A 15,544-nucleotide genomic window follows, 5' to 3' on the forward strand; every position below is an offset into this window, starting at 1 on the left:
CACAAGGAGAGGAGGATGGAGCTTGTCAGGGAGTGCATGAACATGAGGGAGGGGTGACCACTGAACCTTACAAAACTATTCAAAGGACAAAAGATTGGAAGTTATTTATTAAGCTGGACTTTGTCTCGGGTTTTTGCAACCCCTCTCTGTCAAAAAGATACATTTTTACCGGTGCTTCTGATGAGGTGATCTTTTGGGATCTGTTCGTGCAGGTGCGCGTCTGGCAGAAACAGTGCGTCTCTGTCAGGAAATGTGGCAATCAAGGCATTCCTCACACCGACCGAGCATACCTTACAACAGCTCCATGAATGTAGGCGAAACCTGAGACCTGCTCAGATGTCAAAAAAAAAAAAAAAAGGAAAATGTAAAAAGTCTCTGTGCCCAACATTTATGCAAAAATATTCCTAAAATTGCCTGAAACAATTGATTATGTAAGCTTTTTTTTTTTAATCCTGGCCATCTGGTTAATGTATTCACTCTCCTTTTTGCTCTTAGGGGAAATAGGTCTTAAGCTGCCAAAAGATCCATTATGTTCACTGGTAAGTTACTATATCTGTGTTCTGAGCAAACAGTGAGGGGTTTTTTGAGCTTCTTTGCTGAAAAAACGCTTCCTCCTGTGATGAAAATGGCTCTGAAGAGAACAATAAGAGAGAAACAAAGCAGCATACTTGTGAGGGATCAGTTTAAAGATGGTACAAAACTTAAAAACCCTGAACAGAACTGTAAAGATAATTCTCTGTGGATTGATCGCTTCCAAGACAGTAAACTGATCCTTTTTTTTTTAATATTAGAGACCAGAGCTGTCACTTTGAAGTCTTAACTTCTTCCCATTGTTTTTCTCTGGCTCTCTGGAAGAGCTTTCTTTTTGCTCTACGTTCCCTTACCTCACTGAATCTGTCAGTGCCTTCCTGCTAAGTCGTTGGCCATGACCGGCTGCGGCTCATATACTCCATTGACTTTGTCCATCATCTCTGCACGCACTGGTAATTCAAACAAAAAGCAAATTCTGCTTTCCCCAAGCCTTTTACACCCCCCACTCTCCTTTTCTTTCCTTTGCACACACACAGTAAACTGCTCATGTTCATTACTATGAGCCAGGTCACTGAGATCATGCAGGAGATAGGTAATAGGCGAAGAAAAGTGTAGCCCCAGGGGACACTGAATGTCCAATATGGATTAGTGAATGACAGAATCTCTCCACATGCTGCAGGAGAAGGTGTCCGTCTCTTTTTGTACCCCAGGGTTTACAGCTAATCTGGTAATCCTATCCTGACAATCCTGATATGTGCAATGCAACACATTGCCTTTCGATCCTGCTGACAAAGTTCACAGAAATTGTAGGTAACTTTCACCCCTATTGTCCTGTCACATTAGATGAAAAATGGACCATCAGGATTTCTGGAATGCGGTGTTGTTTTGGAGAAGCCTGCAGCAATATTTCAATACTTATAGGTGTCTTTGCCAGCTTATGGTTGTACATGAAAGCCTTGGTGCTGACGTACGGTCCCTGGGATCAAGTTCACAGTGTTATAACAAGTTTCAAACTTTTACGTTGCATCAACATGCCGAGGTGACCTACACAAAGCGACATTCCCAATGCAAACACAGTACATGTTAGGTTTTACGTGAGCGTGAGGCACTGGGAGAAAACCAAACATTGTGGGTTTTATTGGCTATAAACACGACTCCAAAGCACTCAAACATGATGATGGAATAAATAATGTAGGTAAACATGCTAGCAGAACGAAGTCTGACTCAGTTAAATGGAGGGAAAAAAGAAAAAAAAAGATCTACATGGTGGTACAGTATAAATATCATGTCCTTTAAAGAAAAAAAACTGAGTGATCGATTAAAATCACAAGAGCAACATGCGTTGGAAAATTACCTCAAGCCATTTGTCTCTCTCCCAGGTGGTTCCCATTCCTGGTCTCATGCACACAAGTGAACATGGACTGCAGGGGGATTACGGCCAGGATGTGGCAATGCAGGCCTCATCTGGAGTCCAACCCTCTGCGCCTTGGGCTGCTAGAGAGGGGCACTAGCATTAGCACCCTCATTCATCTAGCCTTTCCTCATAGTCTCATCTGTAAGCCAGAGCCTAGTTTCAGCTTCTGCTCTCAGACAAAAACATATGAGGCCATTTGCAGTCTTTCGTTGCTTTTATTGATGTTTAGCAGTGACAGAATGATCCCAGGGAGAAATCCCACACAACCAAGAAATGTAAAAAAGAGAGAAAACATAGTCAAATAGAAACAAAACTGAACATCAGCGCAAGGGACCAAACAGAAATGAGGAATAGGGTGTGCTGTGTTCATCGTATTCCTGTTTTTATCATCACTCTGCAGTTTGAGGTGAAGATGCTCCAAGAGAATCTGCTTCTCATTAGAATACAGAAAAGCATTTAAAGAGGGAGCGTAATGGCTGACTGGAGTCTTAACCCTGTCACTCTGACACTCTAAACCAGCCTCCAAGAACCTCCCAGCCACACTCAACCTTGGCTTGTAAATACAAAACAGCTTTGCTGCCTCACGTCAGCCTCTCAGTACCAGGCACTCTATACATCAGAGTCTGAATCGAAGCCAATAGCCTCATGTCCATTCATTCATCAAAACACACGATGGCAGGCCTTCCGTGTGAGAGTTACAGAGTTGCAAAGTGCAGGCTCGCCTGGGCCCTATCAATGCCAGCTGACCCGAGTAAAAATGCCTGTCAGGAGCCTAATTTGTGGGACTGTTTATATGTGGTAATCTATGGTTAAATCCCCAGAGAAAAACATCTCAGATGAACATTCAAATCACTCATTTGTAAAAAATGTGTAAAATTTCCCATTGTCGTAAAAGTTTCCTGCGAGTTTTAACATAGGTGAGAGGAGAAGACTAACACAAAGGATAAGGATAAAGTGAGCAAGGGATGAAAGACACATCCTGCAAAAGTTCATGAAAAGAGGACGGCGGTGGTGTTTTTGTTATTATTTTTTCACCTGTGTTTTTTCCCTCCATTTCAGGCCTTTGTATAGAGTGTTTTGGTCCTGTTCCTCCACAGCTGTTGTATTGAACTCTTTTCATACAGGCTGTGATATTGCTTTTGGAACTGAGAGATTTACATTTGTTCCATTTTTTTTTTATTCACAGGATCTGAATTTGTAATTTTCAACAACATTATCTACATGCTGCAAGAAAAACTTGGTTTAAAAGGCTACCCTGATTGGTGTGGCTTTTGGGCCGGTGGTTGTACTCAGATGTCAGAGTAAATACCTCAGTTCCATAATGATGGGGAACATACAATGGGCACTCTGTGATGCGAAGGTAAAGGGGGCAGCTGAAAGTCAAAGCATAAAAGTTAACGCCGGTAGTTCTTCATTACAGACCTTTCCTGCTGCCAGTCTTAATAGAAGTGGCCTGAAGCGCGCCTCGCTTTTCTTCGTGTACAAGCACACATGGATTCAGTCTCTCACACGCAGGCAAAGTTCGACAAGCTGCATTTTTCTTTGTCGAGGAATAACCGATTGGATTTTAATGTAACCCTTGAAAGATTGAGAGGATGGATGATATAAATAATTTGCCTCGTATTTCTTCTGCATTTTACCATCTCTCTCTCTCCCACTCTCTCTCCCCTCTCTGTTGTGAGTCATCATATTTAAAGCCTGGCCTGTTGTTAACCCTGTGACATCTGGTGCAAACACAAGGACCGATTTATGACCTAATCAAAACTCCCAAAAGTTAACAAAGAACAAACAGTCATATCTGGCTCACAGAGATTTACTCTGCGATTTAGAGTAGAAGAAAGTGTTTACTTTACACTGCAAATTCTTCATATTTACCTTTGAACTTTTTGAGAAATACATTTCTTGAAGTGTGCAGTCAAAATAAACACATTCACTACAACTGTGAGGACAGTCTCAAAGAACTTCTTTTGTGTACTACTTACTACTTAGTCCCTCAGAGACTGAAATAGATGCTGTGAAACTACAGCCAAAGGTCTCAGCCGGTGTCTTCACTGGCAGTGCCACTTACAATGAAAATGAGAGAGAAGCTTGTTACAGTTGAAGGAAGTTGACGTTCTAACATGCAGTTAACATTGTCAAAGCATATATTTTAACCCAATCCATGATCTTTTCTTTAACCTAATCAAAAGATTGTTGTGCTTAAAGTAAATCAGTCACTCAAAACAAAAACTCAAAAACAAGAGTAAAGAAAAAGTAGCTCTGCAGTTGTCCTTTGTACTGGGTGAACGTTGTGTGGCTTGTTCTCACCTCCTGGAAACATTTGTGAGTTTTTATACGATGTCCGGCTACAGCGGAGCACAAACCATGTATGTTTAAAAATGACACTAGATGAGTACCCAGTCATACACTGCAAATAAAATTTTATGGAGCTTCTGGGTCTAAAAGGTAAAGCCAATGCAGAAGTGTCTTAAATCTACAGACTTTCTTTAGGCAGAAATAAGCTGAATTGTAAAGAAGGCTACAGAAAAAAAAATCAGCTCATTTGATAAGAAGTGCGAATGTGTTGAATGGTCTGGAATAAAGATGGAACGTCTAACTAGAGTCTTCCTCTGTTTTTAAAAAAAAAAGGAACTTGCTCCTTGAATGCCTCTTAATTAATGTGTTATTTCCTTTGTTTTACATGTGTCAGTTTTTGCCAGGCAGCAAACGAAAATTCCAGGAACTCACTGATGAGAAAAGAAAAATTACACTACACCTTATAACACCAGACTGCACATGGTGGTTTTTACTCTTTTGCTTTTGTACAATTAAAAAAATATATATTCCATATACTGCACATAAAGAGGGCCTGGGAAATGTTACGTCCACCAGATCTACTTTCAGGTCACAACGTGAGATTGTTATTTATGTCTGAATGAATATCTGCATTTGGACTTCCAGCACTGTTTTTCCAGAGACTTTTCAATCACTGGTATAAGATGGTGCCCACTTCCTCCCATTGAACCAGCCAAAAATGGCCTTCAATGCAGACAGGGTGGGAGAACTGATATGGACAATGGGAGAGCAGGATGGACACCAGATCACAGAGCATGGTACAGCCCTAACATACATAAACACTTCAGACTCCAGCACTATATAGTTTTGTGTCTGGGACCATGACATCATCAGAAAAAGCGCTCCTCAGAATCTTCTCATGTTCCTATCTAGATTTACTGATGGAAGATTGCCATATTTTTTTAATTATTAGGCCATAATGAGCTACATATGTCAAATTTGCTATGTTATGTGATAAAAAGAAGTTAGCTGATAAACGTCCACTCCCAGCAACCTATAACAAAAATAATGAAGCCTCCACTGACCTGCATGACGTCTTTAGTAATTACCTCAACAGCATTTTTTTCTATTTTGTTTTTTTACAACAAAAAAAGGAAATGATCTGAAAATGTTCCTGCTATGAAGACAGGTGATTATGAGGCTGGACCCGACTAAGACAAACAAACATCCAGTGACCTTGTGAAACCTAAGCTGTGAAATATACACGCCATCCAGTCCCTACATGTCACAGGCTGTGGTCTGCACATCTGAGTGCAAGGCCATTTCCTTAAGTGTGCCTCCCCCCCTCCATCCCCCCTCCCCCCGTCTCATTTCCTCCATACCCAAACAAAAGCTGTTTCTCTGGGAAAAGGCCTCAGCCACTCATGCGTCTTCACAGAGCTCGCTCCTGCATGGAAGCGGACCCTTAACTCACCAGAGCGCTTGTTTACAAACTGCACCGTAGCTTCACCCAGATGGCATGCAAGACGACTGATTTGTTCAAAATAACATTCAGTCAGGTCACCCAAACATACAAGTCGAAGCTTTACACAAAAACGCCAGAACGAGACAAAGCGCAAGCTTCACCACATGAGCAGCGTAAATGGGAGTGGGCTTACCAGTAAAAGGCAAATAGGATTACTTCATAAAGTCAGTTTTCATCTGGTGTCTGATTTTTCTCTGATAAATATACTTCAACCTTTTTTTATATTAAAAACAGCTGAAATTACACACTATATAACACATTTGCCAAAATTTTAGAATTTCCTTCTCGGCCTGTGATATTTTACATCATACAGATGTTTTTATGACATCCTGTCTATACCTCAAACACAAGACAAGCTGCGGGCATTCGAGGCCTTAATGACAATATTTACCATGTAGGAAGTCTAACTGGAAAATAAAATGTTCTACTGAATGAATTCAGAATAGAAGCAGCTTTAATTTGGCATTAACTAAACAAACACTGTTATTAGCTTCTTGCGCAGGTGGATCTCCACTGTTAGTCTAAACTCTTTGCTATCATGTTTCTCAAGGACCTCGAGCCTCAGCTGGAAATCCTTTTCCTAATCAAAGGAGTGAGTAAAAGAAGAGTGGCTCTTTTCCCTGGAAGGCTTGCAGTCATGCACGCAAGCCCTTTGGCACAGTGTTGCGGGGCTCAGAAGAAACACGAGCTGGATCCCAGAAAATCTGAGCACCTGGGTGCCACAGTTGTGCAGGATGCCTTTCTGAAGAGACAAAAAAAAGATATGCGTTTGTAGTAAATCATGTCCACCATTATCTGCCTGTTTAATGCTTTTTCATCTGTAGTGAAACACACTGGCAGTGTGCACAGTGTGACTTTTAGTCTCTTTTAATGCCATCTTCACTAAACCCTTACTCAGAACTCCCAGAGGTTAAAGACCTAATGGCTTTCTTGTTCTGTATAAGTAGTAAACAGATTCAGTGGGGGGAAAATATTCCACATAACCAGACAGTACTTAAAAAATCTCTTGTGAGCCCTTACTGTGAAAGCTCCCTTGGTATTTGATTCTTTTAAGCAGTGTAAGCGCCTGATCCATCCAGTTTTTCATGATTGCAAGAACACTGAATGAGTAACTGAGGATTTAATAAAAAACGTTTACAACTAGGTTTAACACGTGTTTACAGGGCAACACGAATCCTCTCAGGTACTCAGGCTCTACCTGAAAAATAATAAAGCTCTTCCTCTTTGAATTAATCCTGCCCTTTCATGTCAGTTTCCCTTCCTCCCATACCAGTTATGCAGGTTTTCCCTACATAACACACGTGTTTGTGATTCTTTACTTTTCCTGCAACCCGAAGTTATACCGCTGATGTCCACAGCAGTAGCAGTGACTTCATGCCATGCCAGCTCTGTTACATCTGCTGTGCAGCTCCTAACTGTTAAAACCTGCACAGCAGCATCTTTGGCGGCAGTGCTGAATAAGCTCTAGTGAGCACACACAGTCAAGGCTTTCCAAGCTGCCAAGAAAAGAAATATTTAGATTAGATTAAGTCTAATCAGAAGCAAAACTTTCCACAATTACCAGGAAAAGCTAGACAAAGACAATTCCTTTTTCTGAGGCAAAGTGTCAGCTATGAATGATGGCTTACTGATGTGAGCAAGCTGCTCAGGCTAGTGTGAAGCCTAACAAGCTGTTTCTCTATGCCCATCTAGCTCTGCCGCACTAAGGTGCTCTCAGTTAGCAATCGAGGTCATCAATCAGCCAGCTGCCACTGCAGGATTAATTCTCATGCCTCTTATTTCCATATATCTGTTACTGAGAATGGATAGCACTTTTATGTGGATTCACTGAAAGTAAGTTGGAGATTTAGCCTATTTTAAACTTAAAAAATCCAAGTATTTCTTCTACTTCAAGACAATGTGAGTCTTTTCCTATTTGGGCCAACCCAGAGAGAGAGAGACAGAGCCCATGTGTGTCTGCGTTTCTGCATGTGTGGTCTATTGTGCAGCAACTGTAGATGTTTGAGCGTGTGTGCTTCTTTCTTTGTCTTCGGGATTTTTCAGTATGGTGTGCCACTCCTGAAGTCTTCAAGCCACATGAAACAGATGTGGCTGAGTGATCCTCTCACTCTACTGTTACTGGTCTCCAGCACTGTTTTCCTTTGCATTAGTTTTCTGCAAAGAAACAGTTGCCGGAGGTGAAGCCCACTCATGAAAGTTGCCCTGTAAAAAAGAAAAAAAATTAGAGCCAGCACAAGGCATCAAAGGCAGACATGAGCTGGCATACATCTGGGACCAAAGGCAGTCCTAAGTCTCTCTATCCCAGCCACTGTGAGGAGGAGGTGGGTAACGAGCAACTGCTGCATATTAACGCATAGCAGCATGCCACTTGAATGAGACATACAGTATAGCCTAAGCACTGTCAGCTATCTTTCATTCTGTGGTCTGTCTTTTTTTTTTTCTAGTTTATTGAGCCTGACTTCATCTTTAATGACTGGCAGACATTTGTCAAAGCAGTTCTTAGATTTTTGGAAAACTGCGACGCATTTTAGTGTTTATGAGACGTTTTATGTCATCTCTGTGGCTCTTCTGTTTCTTAAACTTCACTCTAGTGTGCTGCTCTTGACTGTGCTTCTCACTGAGCTTGTCACAGCATTCCCTCCCTTTGTACGTTTGTTGTAACAGACAGGGATCATGTGTTTTGCTGGGGGGTATGTTTTTACAGCGATACATCCAGCTACTCGATCCCAGGCTGTTTTGTTGCAACATTGTGTGCTCTGCTGTGCTTACGTGAGTCCGGTGGCTGAGTGATCCTCTCAACCTACAGTTGCACAATTACCAGGAGTGGGTTTTCGTGGTTGATCACACGTTGCGGTGGGGATTCAAAACACATAGTTACACACAGATGAAACCATCGTTAGATTGTAGTTTAGCCTGCGGTCGTGTAAATTATGGGCATTAAAAGAAGCAAATATAATTACATATCAATCTTATCTATGTGGGTATTAACAGAAAAAGGTGAGTTACAGTGCCATCGTGTGGACAATGCAAAGTGTTGCAGTTGTATTTCTATTTCTCTAAAGTAAAAACACATACATACAAATTAAAGATATATAGCAGTATTAAAATATTGATATAAAAAAAAGAATAGATAGATGTAAATAAATAGCTTAATAAATGTTATTGGGAATATATTTGGTGCTTGTGCCCAATCTGGAACCAGATCTACACGTTTCCACCAAAAAAGTTGTTTTTTTTTTTTGTAACAGCAGCTATGGAGTCACAACTACAGATGTAAAAATTTAAAAAAAAAAAAATTATAATAAAATATAAAACTCATTCATATTGGACTGAAAATCGTGTGTGCTGAGAGAAGCAGTTGCCTTATGCTTGAGAAATAAGAGGAGTTGAAACTCTTTAGCTCGACATACATACGATATGATTTCACAAGTAAACTCACTACTGTCAAAAATAATTAATTCTATTTTTCACCGACATTACTGATAAATAATAACAAGCAGCTCGATCACTCCAAAAACTCTGTGTGATTTCAAATCAAGAAGCTTTTCATGGTTCACTGTACGAGGCACTGAGCTTAGTCTGAAGAGTTCATTTAAAAAGCAACAGTTTGACTTTCTTTTTTTAATTCTACTTTTTTTCGCTGAGACTTCTATGCCACTTTACTGGATGTACAGACTGAAAAGAGCCAGCTGTGCCCTCTAGTGGATTCATTTTGAGCAATATGACATCAACCAGGAACTCGATATGACGTTTTATAAACTTTTCATACTTCTAAGCCTCGCAGTTGTCAGAATGGAAACTGTTCAGATTTACAGAAAACAGACGATGTCAGAAGTGGGATTCGAACCCACGCCTCCAGGGGAGACTGCGACCTGAACGCAGCGCCTTAGACCGCTCGGCCATCCTGACTTGTGCGACATGTTATTGAAAAACTGTTTTGTTGTGTTATTTTTAGGTCATACTTCATATAGTGGGTTTACTGAATATATTTGATATGGATTACAAATATTTGAATAACACAATTAATTCTCCATGCTCCCTCCACTTTTCCATCGTATTGAGTACTTGCGACTTACCACTAGATGGCGACATTATTCGGTTCTCTTGGACCCAACACATTGATTTGATGCAGTTTATGGTTTAATCACAAACTGTAAAAATCAACAGTGAGTAATGGGCATCCAGATGGTGAGTCATGATTTGTTGCTACTGACAGAACAGAATCATTGTGAAGCATGCAAACTGCAACCTTTCACAGATTAATGTCACTGGTTTAATCACTGCAATGACCAGAAGTAAACACAAGTCCGGGATTTACTGGGAGACTTTTGGCACCACCTCAGCACTGCTGCCTGGCAGGGAAACAAATGGGTTTGCTGCATCAGCCTTTAGGAAAAGATCCAGGGGGGTGTCCTGGAGCAATATTATACTGACTGTGAAACTTTAAACCTTAAAATTCCCTTTTAAGGAGTCATACTGAGAAACACAGAGTTAGTAACAGTGCACGATTCTCTTTGCAAGAAGTTTGGTTCTAAACTAGTTTGTTTTTTTTTTTTTTTTTAAAGAGCAAAAACTGGTATGTATGCAGATTTTGTGCACCATCACTCTGTTGGTTCTTGTTTCTTTTGTCATAAAATGTCCTTTCTGTTGTATGTTGTGCAGTTTCTTCACAAGTACATGTTGCCATTTCTGAATCTATATTTTCACATTTTGTGCCTTTGTAAAGTGATGCATTTCTTAAAAGGCACACCTCTGCTCTGTTTCCGTACATCAGCGAGCGAGCAAGCGCGCGCACGTATGTGTGTGCTAGCGCGCGCGCCCAGCCCCTTCCTGATCCTCCCTCAGTACTTTTTTTTAATCTGGATAATAAGTCACTTATTATATGTTTGTCAAGCAAATAGATTTTTCCAAATTCAAAGCCCCTGAAGGCAACACCGTGAAGAGATGTTCACTGAACTGTGGCAGTGTCTAGCAGGGAAACACTGCGCTGTGTTCTCTGTCGAGTGGATGACACACAAACCTCCCGGATATTTGTTTGATGTTATAGCACAAGCATGAAAAAGTTCTCTATGGTTAATGTCTCCCTCTATCTCTAATATGTTGCACACCTCTGTGTGACATGGGAAGACTTGTTAATACATTAGTATTTTCTTTTCTATTGAACATTCTCTGTATTAATTACTATTTTACTAATTATTTAATGTCAGCTTAAATTTTACAACAAAGCTTGATAATAATTCGGACAATTTGCTCACAGGTTGATGTTGTCTTCAGACATCAGAGTTCTCTGTGTCTGTTGTTTTTGTTCACTGTTGTTATTCCCCTCCTCTGTTGCCCTCTTTGTTTCCTTCCCTGTCACCATGGGGACTGAGCTGATTGATTAGATGCCACCAAAGTCCAAATCAGCAGAAACGAAATATGACAGCAGATGTTAACCAGACTGAGTGGGAGGAATAGGGAACACAATAAACCTTAACTACTTTAACTCATTCACATTTACTGTGCTGTTTGCTGCAAACTCATTATAGAAGCTGACAAATGATGATGGAGGTAAAGTTCTGGAAAGTAATAAAAATAAAGGGGGGGGGACACCAGGGCATATTTTCTCCACAGTAAAAATATAAGCTTTGACAAAAACAGGACATTTAGTTTGATTTTGGTTTTTTGGTTTTTTATTGTGTGTAAGCAAAGATTTTGCAAATGCATGTTCATAATGCCCGGGTTTACGTGAGTGTTATGAACAGATGAGAAGGAGGAGATGTGAATATGAGGCTTGTGTCCGTGTCCTTTAAACAGATGGTGTCCAGACTGAGACAGATGAGAAGCTAAACCCAGAAGAACCAATAAGAAAAGGAGGAGACGATACAAGACCAATTGGACTTTATTGTCACAGCTGCTTGACTTGAATAAGGTTGACTAAGGTTCAGTATGGACTTTTTTTTAGTAATTCTGCTTAATTATCATATTGCATTGGCGTCAGATATTTTAAAAAATATATATATTGTCGGAGCAACTGTTTGAGCTTCTCCAGAATCTGCAGTATATCCTTGACTTTCTGATGTTACCTACTGACATTAAGCCAAACTGTGCAGTCAAAGAAGAAGAGAAATGAAGGTCAATGAGTAAAAGAGAATAGAAAAACTAGCACAGAAACAGAGCATGTGCATATATAATATATATCTGCAAAAGCCAGCCTGATGTAACCTTGCAAGACATCTGTGAGCAAAGCATTTTTCAGGCTACAGTATACAAGAAGCAAGTCATTACAAGGCTATGTATGATTTTATCTTAGTTTGATTAAACCGTATTTACACTGATAATTACAAGGAGCTGTATATAAAATGGTCTTTTATTCCAGCTGCTGCATGCCTTCTCTACTGTGAATGTTCCTACTATTCATGATCAATAAAAAATTATCCTTGTACTGGTTTTTCATGATGATGGCAAAAGAGATTGCGTGATTTTGCCAGCGGGCCAGACTGGCCAGCATTTATATTTTATAGGATATCACAGCATAAATAAAAACTTACAGAAAGATTACAGCTACAGCCAGCTACAGGCAGAGCTGATCATCACTGCTTCAGCAATGATGGTAAATTTATTCATTCAGATGTTCAAAGTGCTCACAGTCCTGCAAAAAAAAAAAAAAAAAAAAAAGAAAAAAAGAAAAAGTCAATGATATATTGACATTAGATCTAAGCGTTGTAAAGAAATGCAAAGGATGCCATCATGTCCGTCAAGTCCTCTTTGAAAAGGCCACATAAATATTGATGTTTGCCAACACTGCAATTTTGAGAAAGCATTGTCATAACGTGCGCCTCTTTTTTTCCTGTGATGAGCATCATATCCACGCCATTTTCAAATCGACAACACATAAATGGTCATACAGCCGCTTCGAGAGAACGGTAATGACGTTAGCCATGTGCCAAGGCCATCTCAATAACTTCACACGATCCCAATTGAGCATTTACTGTGCCATTTCTGACAGCGTCTGAGGAAACATTTTCCACTACCAACACAGAGGTGGAGGCTCAGTGGTGATTTACTCTCAGTGATTATGTTAGTAATGATTAGCGTTGACATTTCCAGAAATGAGCAGATCAAAATGTCATAGCCACAGCTCTGCAACTAGCACACTGGACTAGACGAGGTATAAAAAACAAAAACTAATCCTCAATATAAGAATGGATATCAATGCATGGTATGCATAACTTGCATGAAATTAGGTTTTCATATGTATTAAATTAAAAACGTTCCCCCCTCCTTAGTCCAAAGAAAGAGTTGTGCACACTGATTTGCAGATCTACAGCTTTCTACTAGCAATCTCGTCAACTTCTAACTCTCCAGTTTCACAAATATGACTCAGTCTTGCATCAGGTCAAGGCTATTACGGCAGATATTCCACCGGCTTTCTGATTTTCCTTCTGTGTAGACACAGGTGCTCACTTGACCTTCTGCTAATAAGAGCCAGGGGAATGTGACGTCACTAGCAGAAGTTTCACGTCAAGTGGACTTTAAATTTAGTTGACTGGATTTTAACCTTTCAAATGAACCGCCTGCAAAAACAAATCTGATAAAACAGGGAACGCAGGCAGGTTTTATTTTTACCTGCTGGTTAATAAAAGTGAAAGAAGACAGCGTCATCCGTTTTGCTTGTCGTCACTGAGCTCCGTATGGTAAGACGAGTAATCCTGCGCACAGACAGGCGAGGAAGCATAGGGGAGGTGGGGGGTAAAGAAGACCAAAAATTGCTGCTGCTGAATGGAGCCATACAACAGTGACAGTGTGATGGAAGGAAAAGACCAGGAGGACTGATTTTTACTCCACTTCAAGTCCAGGTTTCATCTATTTTTTCTCCACTCGGGTAAATCAAGAGTCAGACACCATGAACGCTGTTGGCGAGATAACTTTACCTGCAGCTTAAATATTTGATATTGCTGAATGAGATGAAGCCTGCTCCTTGAATGCACAAGGTAAGTTCAGCTTTTGTTTTTTGGTTCCACGGTCGTTACTCCAAGGTCTTCTGCGCGGTTTCCGTTTTATTTTATTTATTTTTTTAGGTTTGGTTCGCCGCAATCTGCAAGAAAGTTGAAAGATTACCAGATAAAAACACAAACAATCCGAGGTTCCTCCTGCACACTGTTCTACTAAATATTATCTTCAAGAAAGATATCATAAATGTGTGTTATTCTTATTATACCAGCTGTTTTTTGTAAAACTAACAAAGGCTGCTTCGCTTTGTTTTTCTTGTCTTGATGTTTCAGTACCTCGGACAGCGTCGCTATAGTGGCAATACTACAGATTCTCCACTGAAGGGCAGCAGGAGTCTCTCATATCCCTGCATTTGTTCCTAATTGCCATTTATTGAGGAATAGCCAGAAGAACATAAAATGTTTTCAGATTTGCATCCATGATTTGTGCATGTTTTATAAAATTACACTATTGCCTCAGTTCATTTGCCTAGAAGTATTTTTATTCTATTTTTTTAACAGAGGTTTTGATATGATGCTCAGCGGTGATCATCAGGAGTCTGATCTCCCCTGGGGACACACGGACACCCTTCTGGACTCCCTCGGTGCGCAGTGTGGGTCCATGCCGGTTGGAACCCAGGATGGAGAGGCTAAAGCGCGTTCCAGGGAGGAGAAGAGGCGCAAGAGGCGAGCCACAGCTAAATATCGATCTGCGCATGCCACCAGGGAACGGGTTCGTGTCGTAGCCTTCAACCTGGCCTTTGCAGAACTAAGGAAACTGCTCCCAACGCTCCCGCCAGACAAAAAGTTGTCCAAGATTGAAATCTTGCGACTCGCGATTTGTTACATCTCATATCTCGATCACGTGCTGGACGTTTAGGACAAGTGTGACAGTGCGTAACCAGCCACTAAAGAACAAGAGATTTGGGGAATCCCTGGTCTGTATCCTAATGGAATACCACGCTGACATTATTATTGCATGACGCTGTTTCATTATGAGGATGAGCTGCAGGACAGGAGACTTAACTTCCGTAAAACGACTCGAAGAATGGAAAATGCTTTGGGACCTTCTCTATACACATATTGCATTCTGTATATCATTCACTAACTTATGGAGCACTATCGTGCTTGGGGTTAGTTTTTATTCCACCAAGTTGTAGAGATACTTATATAATATAATATGTAACTGTAAAACACTTGTGTGTTCTGTGTTTCTTCTACTAATGGCAGCTGGAATTTCCTTTCAAATCATATTTGCTTAAAATAAACAGTAAAAAAGCTCATCTTGTTTTTCAAACTCATCTTGTAATATTTTTGAATCCGAAAGAGTTCAGAAACAATAAAGTTTCACCAAAACGCTGAGAAATAAATGTGAGTTTATATTTTCTTTTAGAGGGTTGTTTGTAGCGTCTGTAAAGAAGTTGACACCTTTGTCTTAGTCATGGCTAAACGAAGACACAGGTCTAATTTATGGGCATTCAAAACAGATTTCCGAACATTTTAAGGTTCTGACATTCTGCCCAAATACCGGATGACATCAGGATGTAGCTTTCAGCTCACTCGCCCCTGTGGTTTTCCTCTCCATTAGTCTGAGGCTGCCTGCGCTCCTCCTGTCGTCCATTTATGCGAATCTGTAATGTGGCCCATGGGGCTCGAGGTATTGTTCATGTCCACTCCAGCAGCAAGAGCGAGAGTCCTTTGCGCATGCAGCACATTACACGCACTGGTCTACACACCGAACACAAAGCGTCTGAGAATATAGGGAACACAGGGCTCAGCTTAATGTCAGATTTCGGCGCAAATAGAGCAAAGAACCGCAAAGCTTGTGTG

At 40.6% G+C, this 15,544-nt stretch overlaps 1 protein-coding gene and 1 non-coding gene across 3 annotated transcripts; one reads left to right on the forward strand and one right to left on the reverse strand.

Moving 5' to 3' along the window:
- Positions 1–9,570: 9,570 nt before the first annotated feature.
- trnal-cag lies at positions 9,571–9,653 on the reverse strand. The gene has a single exon. It is a non-coding gene; the product is annotated as a tRNA-Leu (tRNA).
- Positions 9,654–13,426: 3,773 nt separating this feature from the next.
- On the forward strand, positions 13,427–14,925 carry LOC116319291 (helix-loop-helix protein 1-like). 2 transcript variants are annotated; one of them, XM_039599527.1, is made up of 2 exons: positions 13,427–13,717; positions 14,009–14,925. In XM_039599527.1, the coding sequence occupies exon 2, from the start codon at positions 14,166–14,168 to the stop codon at positions 14,592–14,594; it is 429 nt and encodes a 142-aa protein (XP_039455461.1). In that variant the 5' UTR covers positions 13,427–13,717; positions 14,009–14,165; the 3' UTR covers positions 14,595–14,925. The 2 variants fall into 2 exon arrangements, with proteins under 2 accessions (XP_039455461.1, XP_031594435.1); XM_031738575.2 differs by having other exon boundaries at positions 13,427–13,608; positions 14,237–14,925.
- The last annotated feature ends 619 nt before the right edge of the window (positions 14,926–15,544 follow it).

This window comes from Oreochromis aureus, linkage group 16 (assembly GCF_013358895.1).
Source record: "Oreochromis aureus strain Israel breed Guangdong linkage group 16, ZZ_aureus, whole genome shotgun sequence".
Lineage (NCBI taxonomy): Eukaryota > Metazoa > Chordata > Actinopteri > Cichliformes > Cichlidae > Oreochromis > Oreochromis aureus.

Excerpts from the sequence above, each read along its gene's own strand:
- LOC116319291 (XM_039599527.1), top strand. The coding sequence starts at position 14,166 with ATGTTTTATAAAATTACACTATTGCCTCAGTTCATTTGCCTAGAAGTA.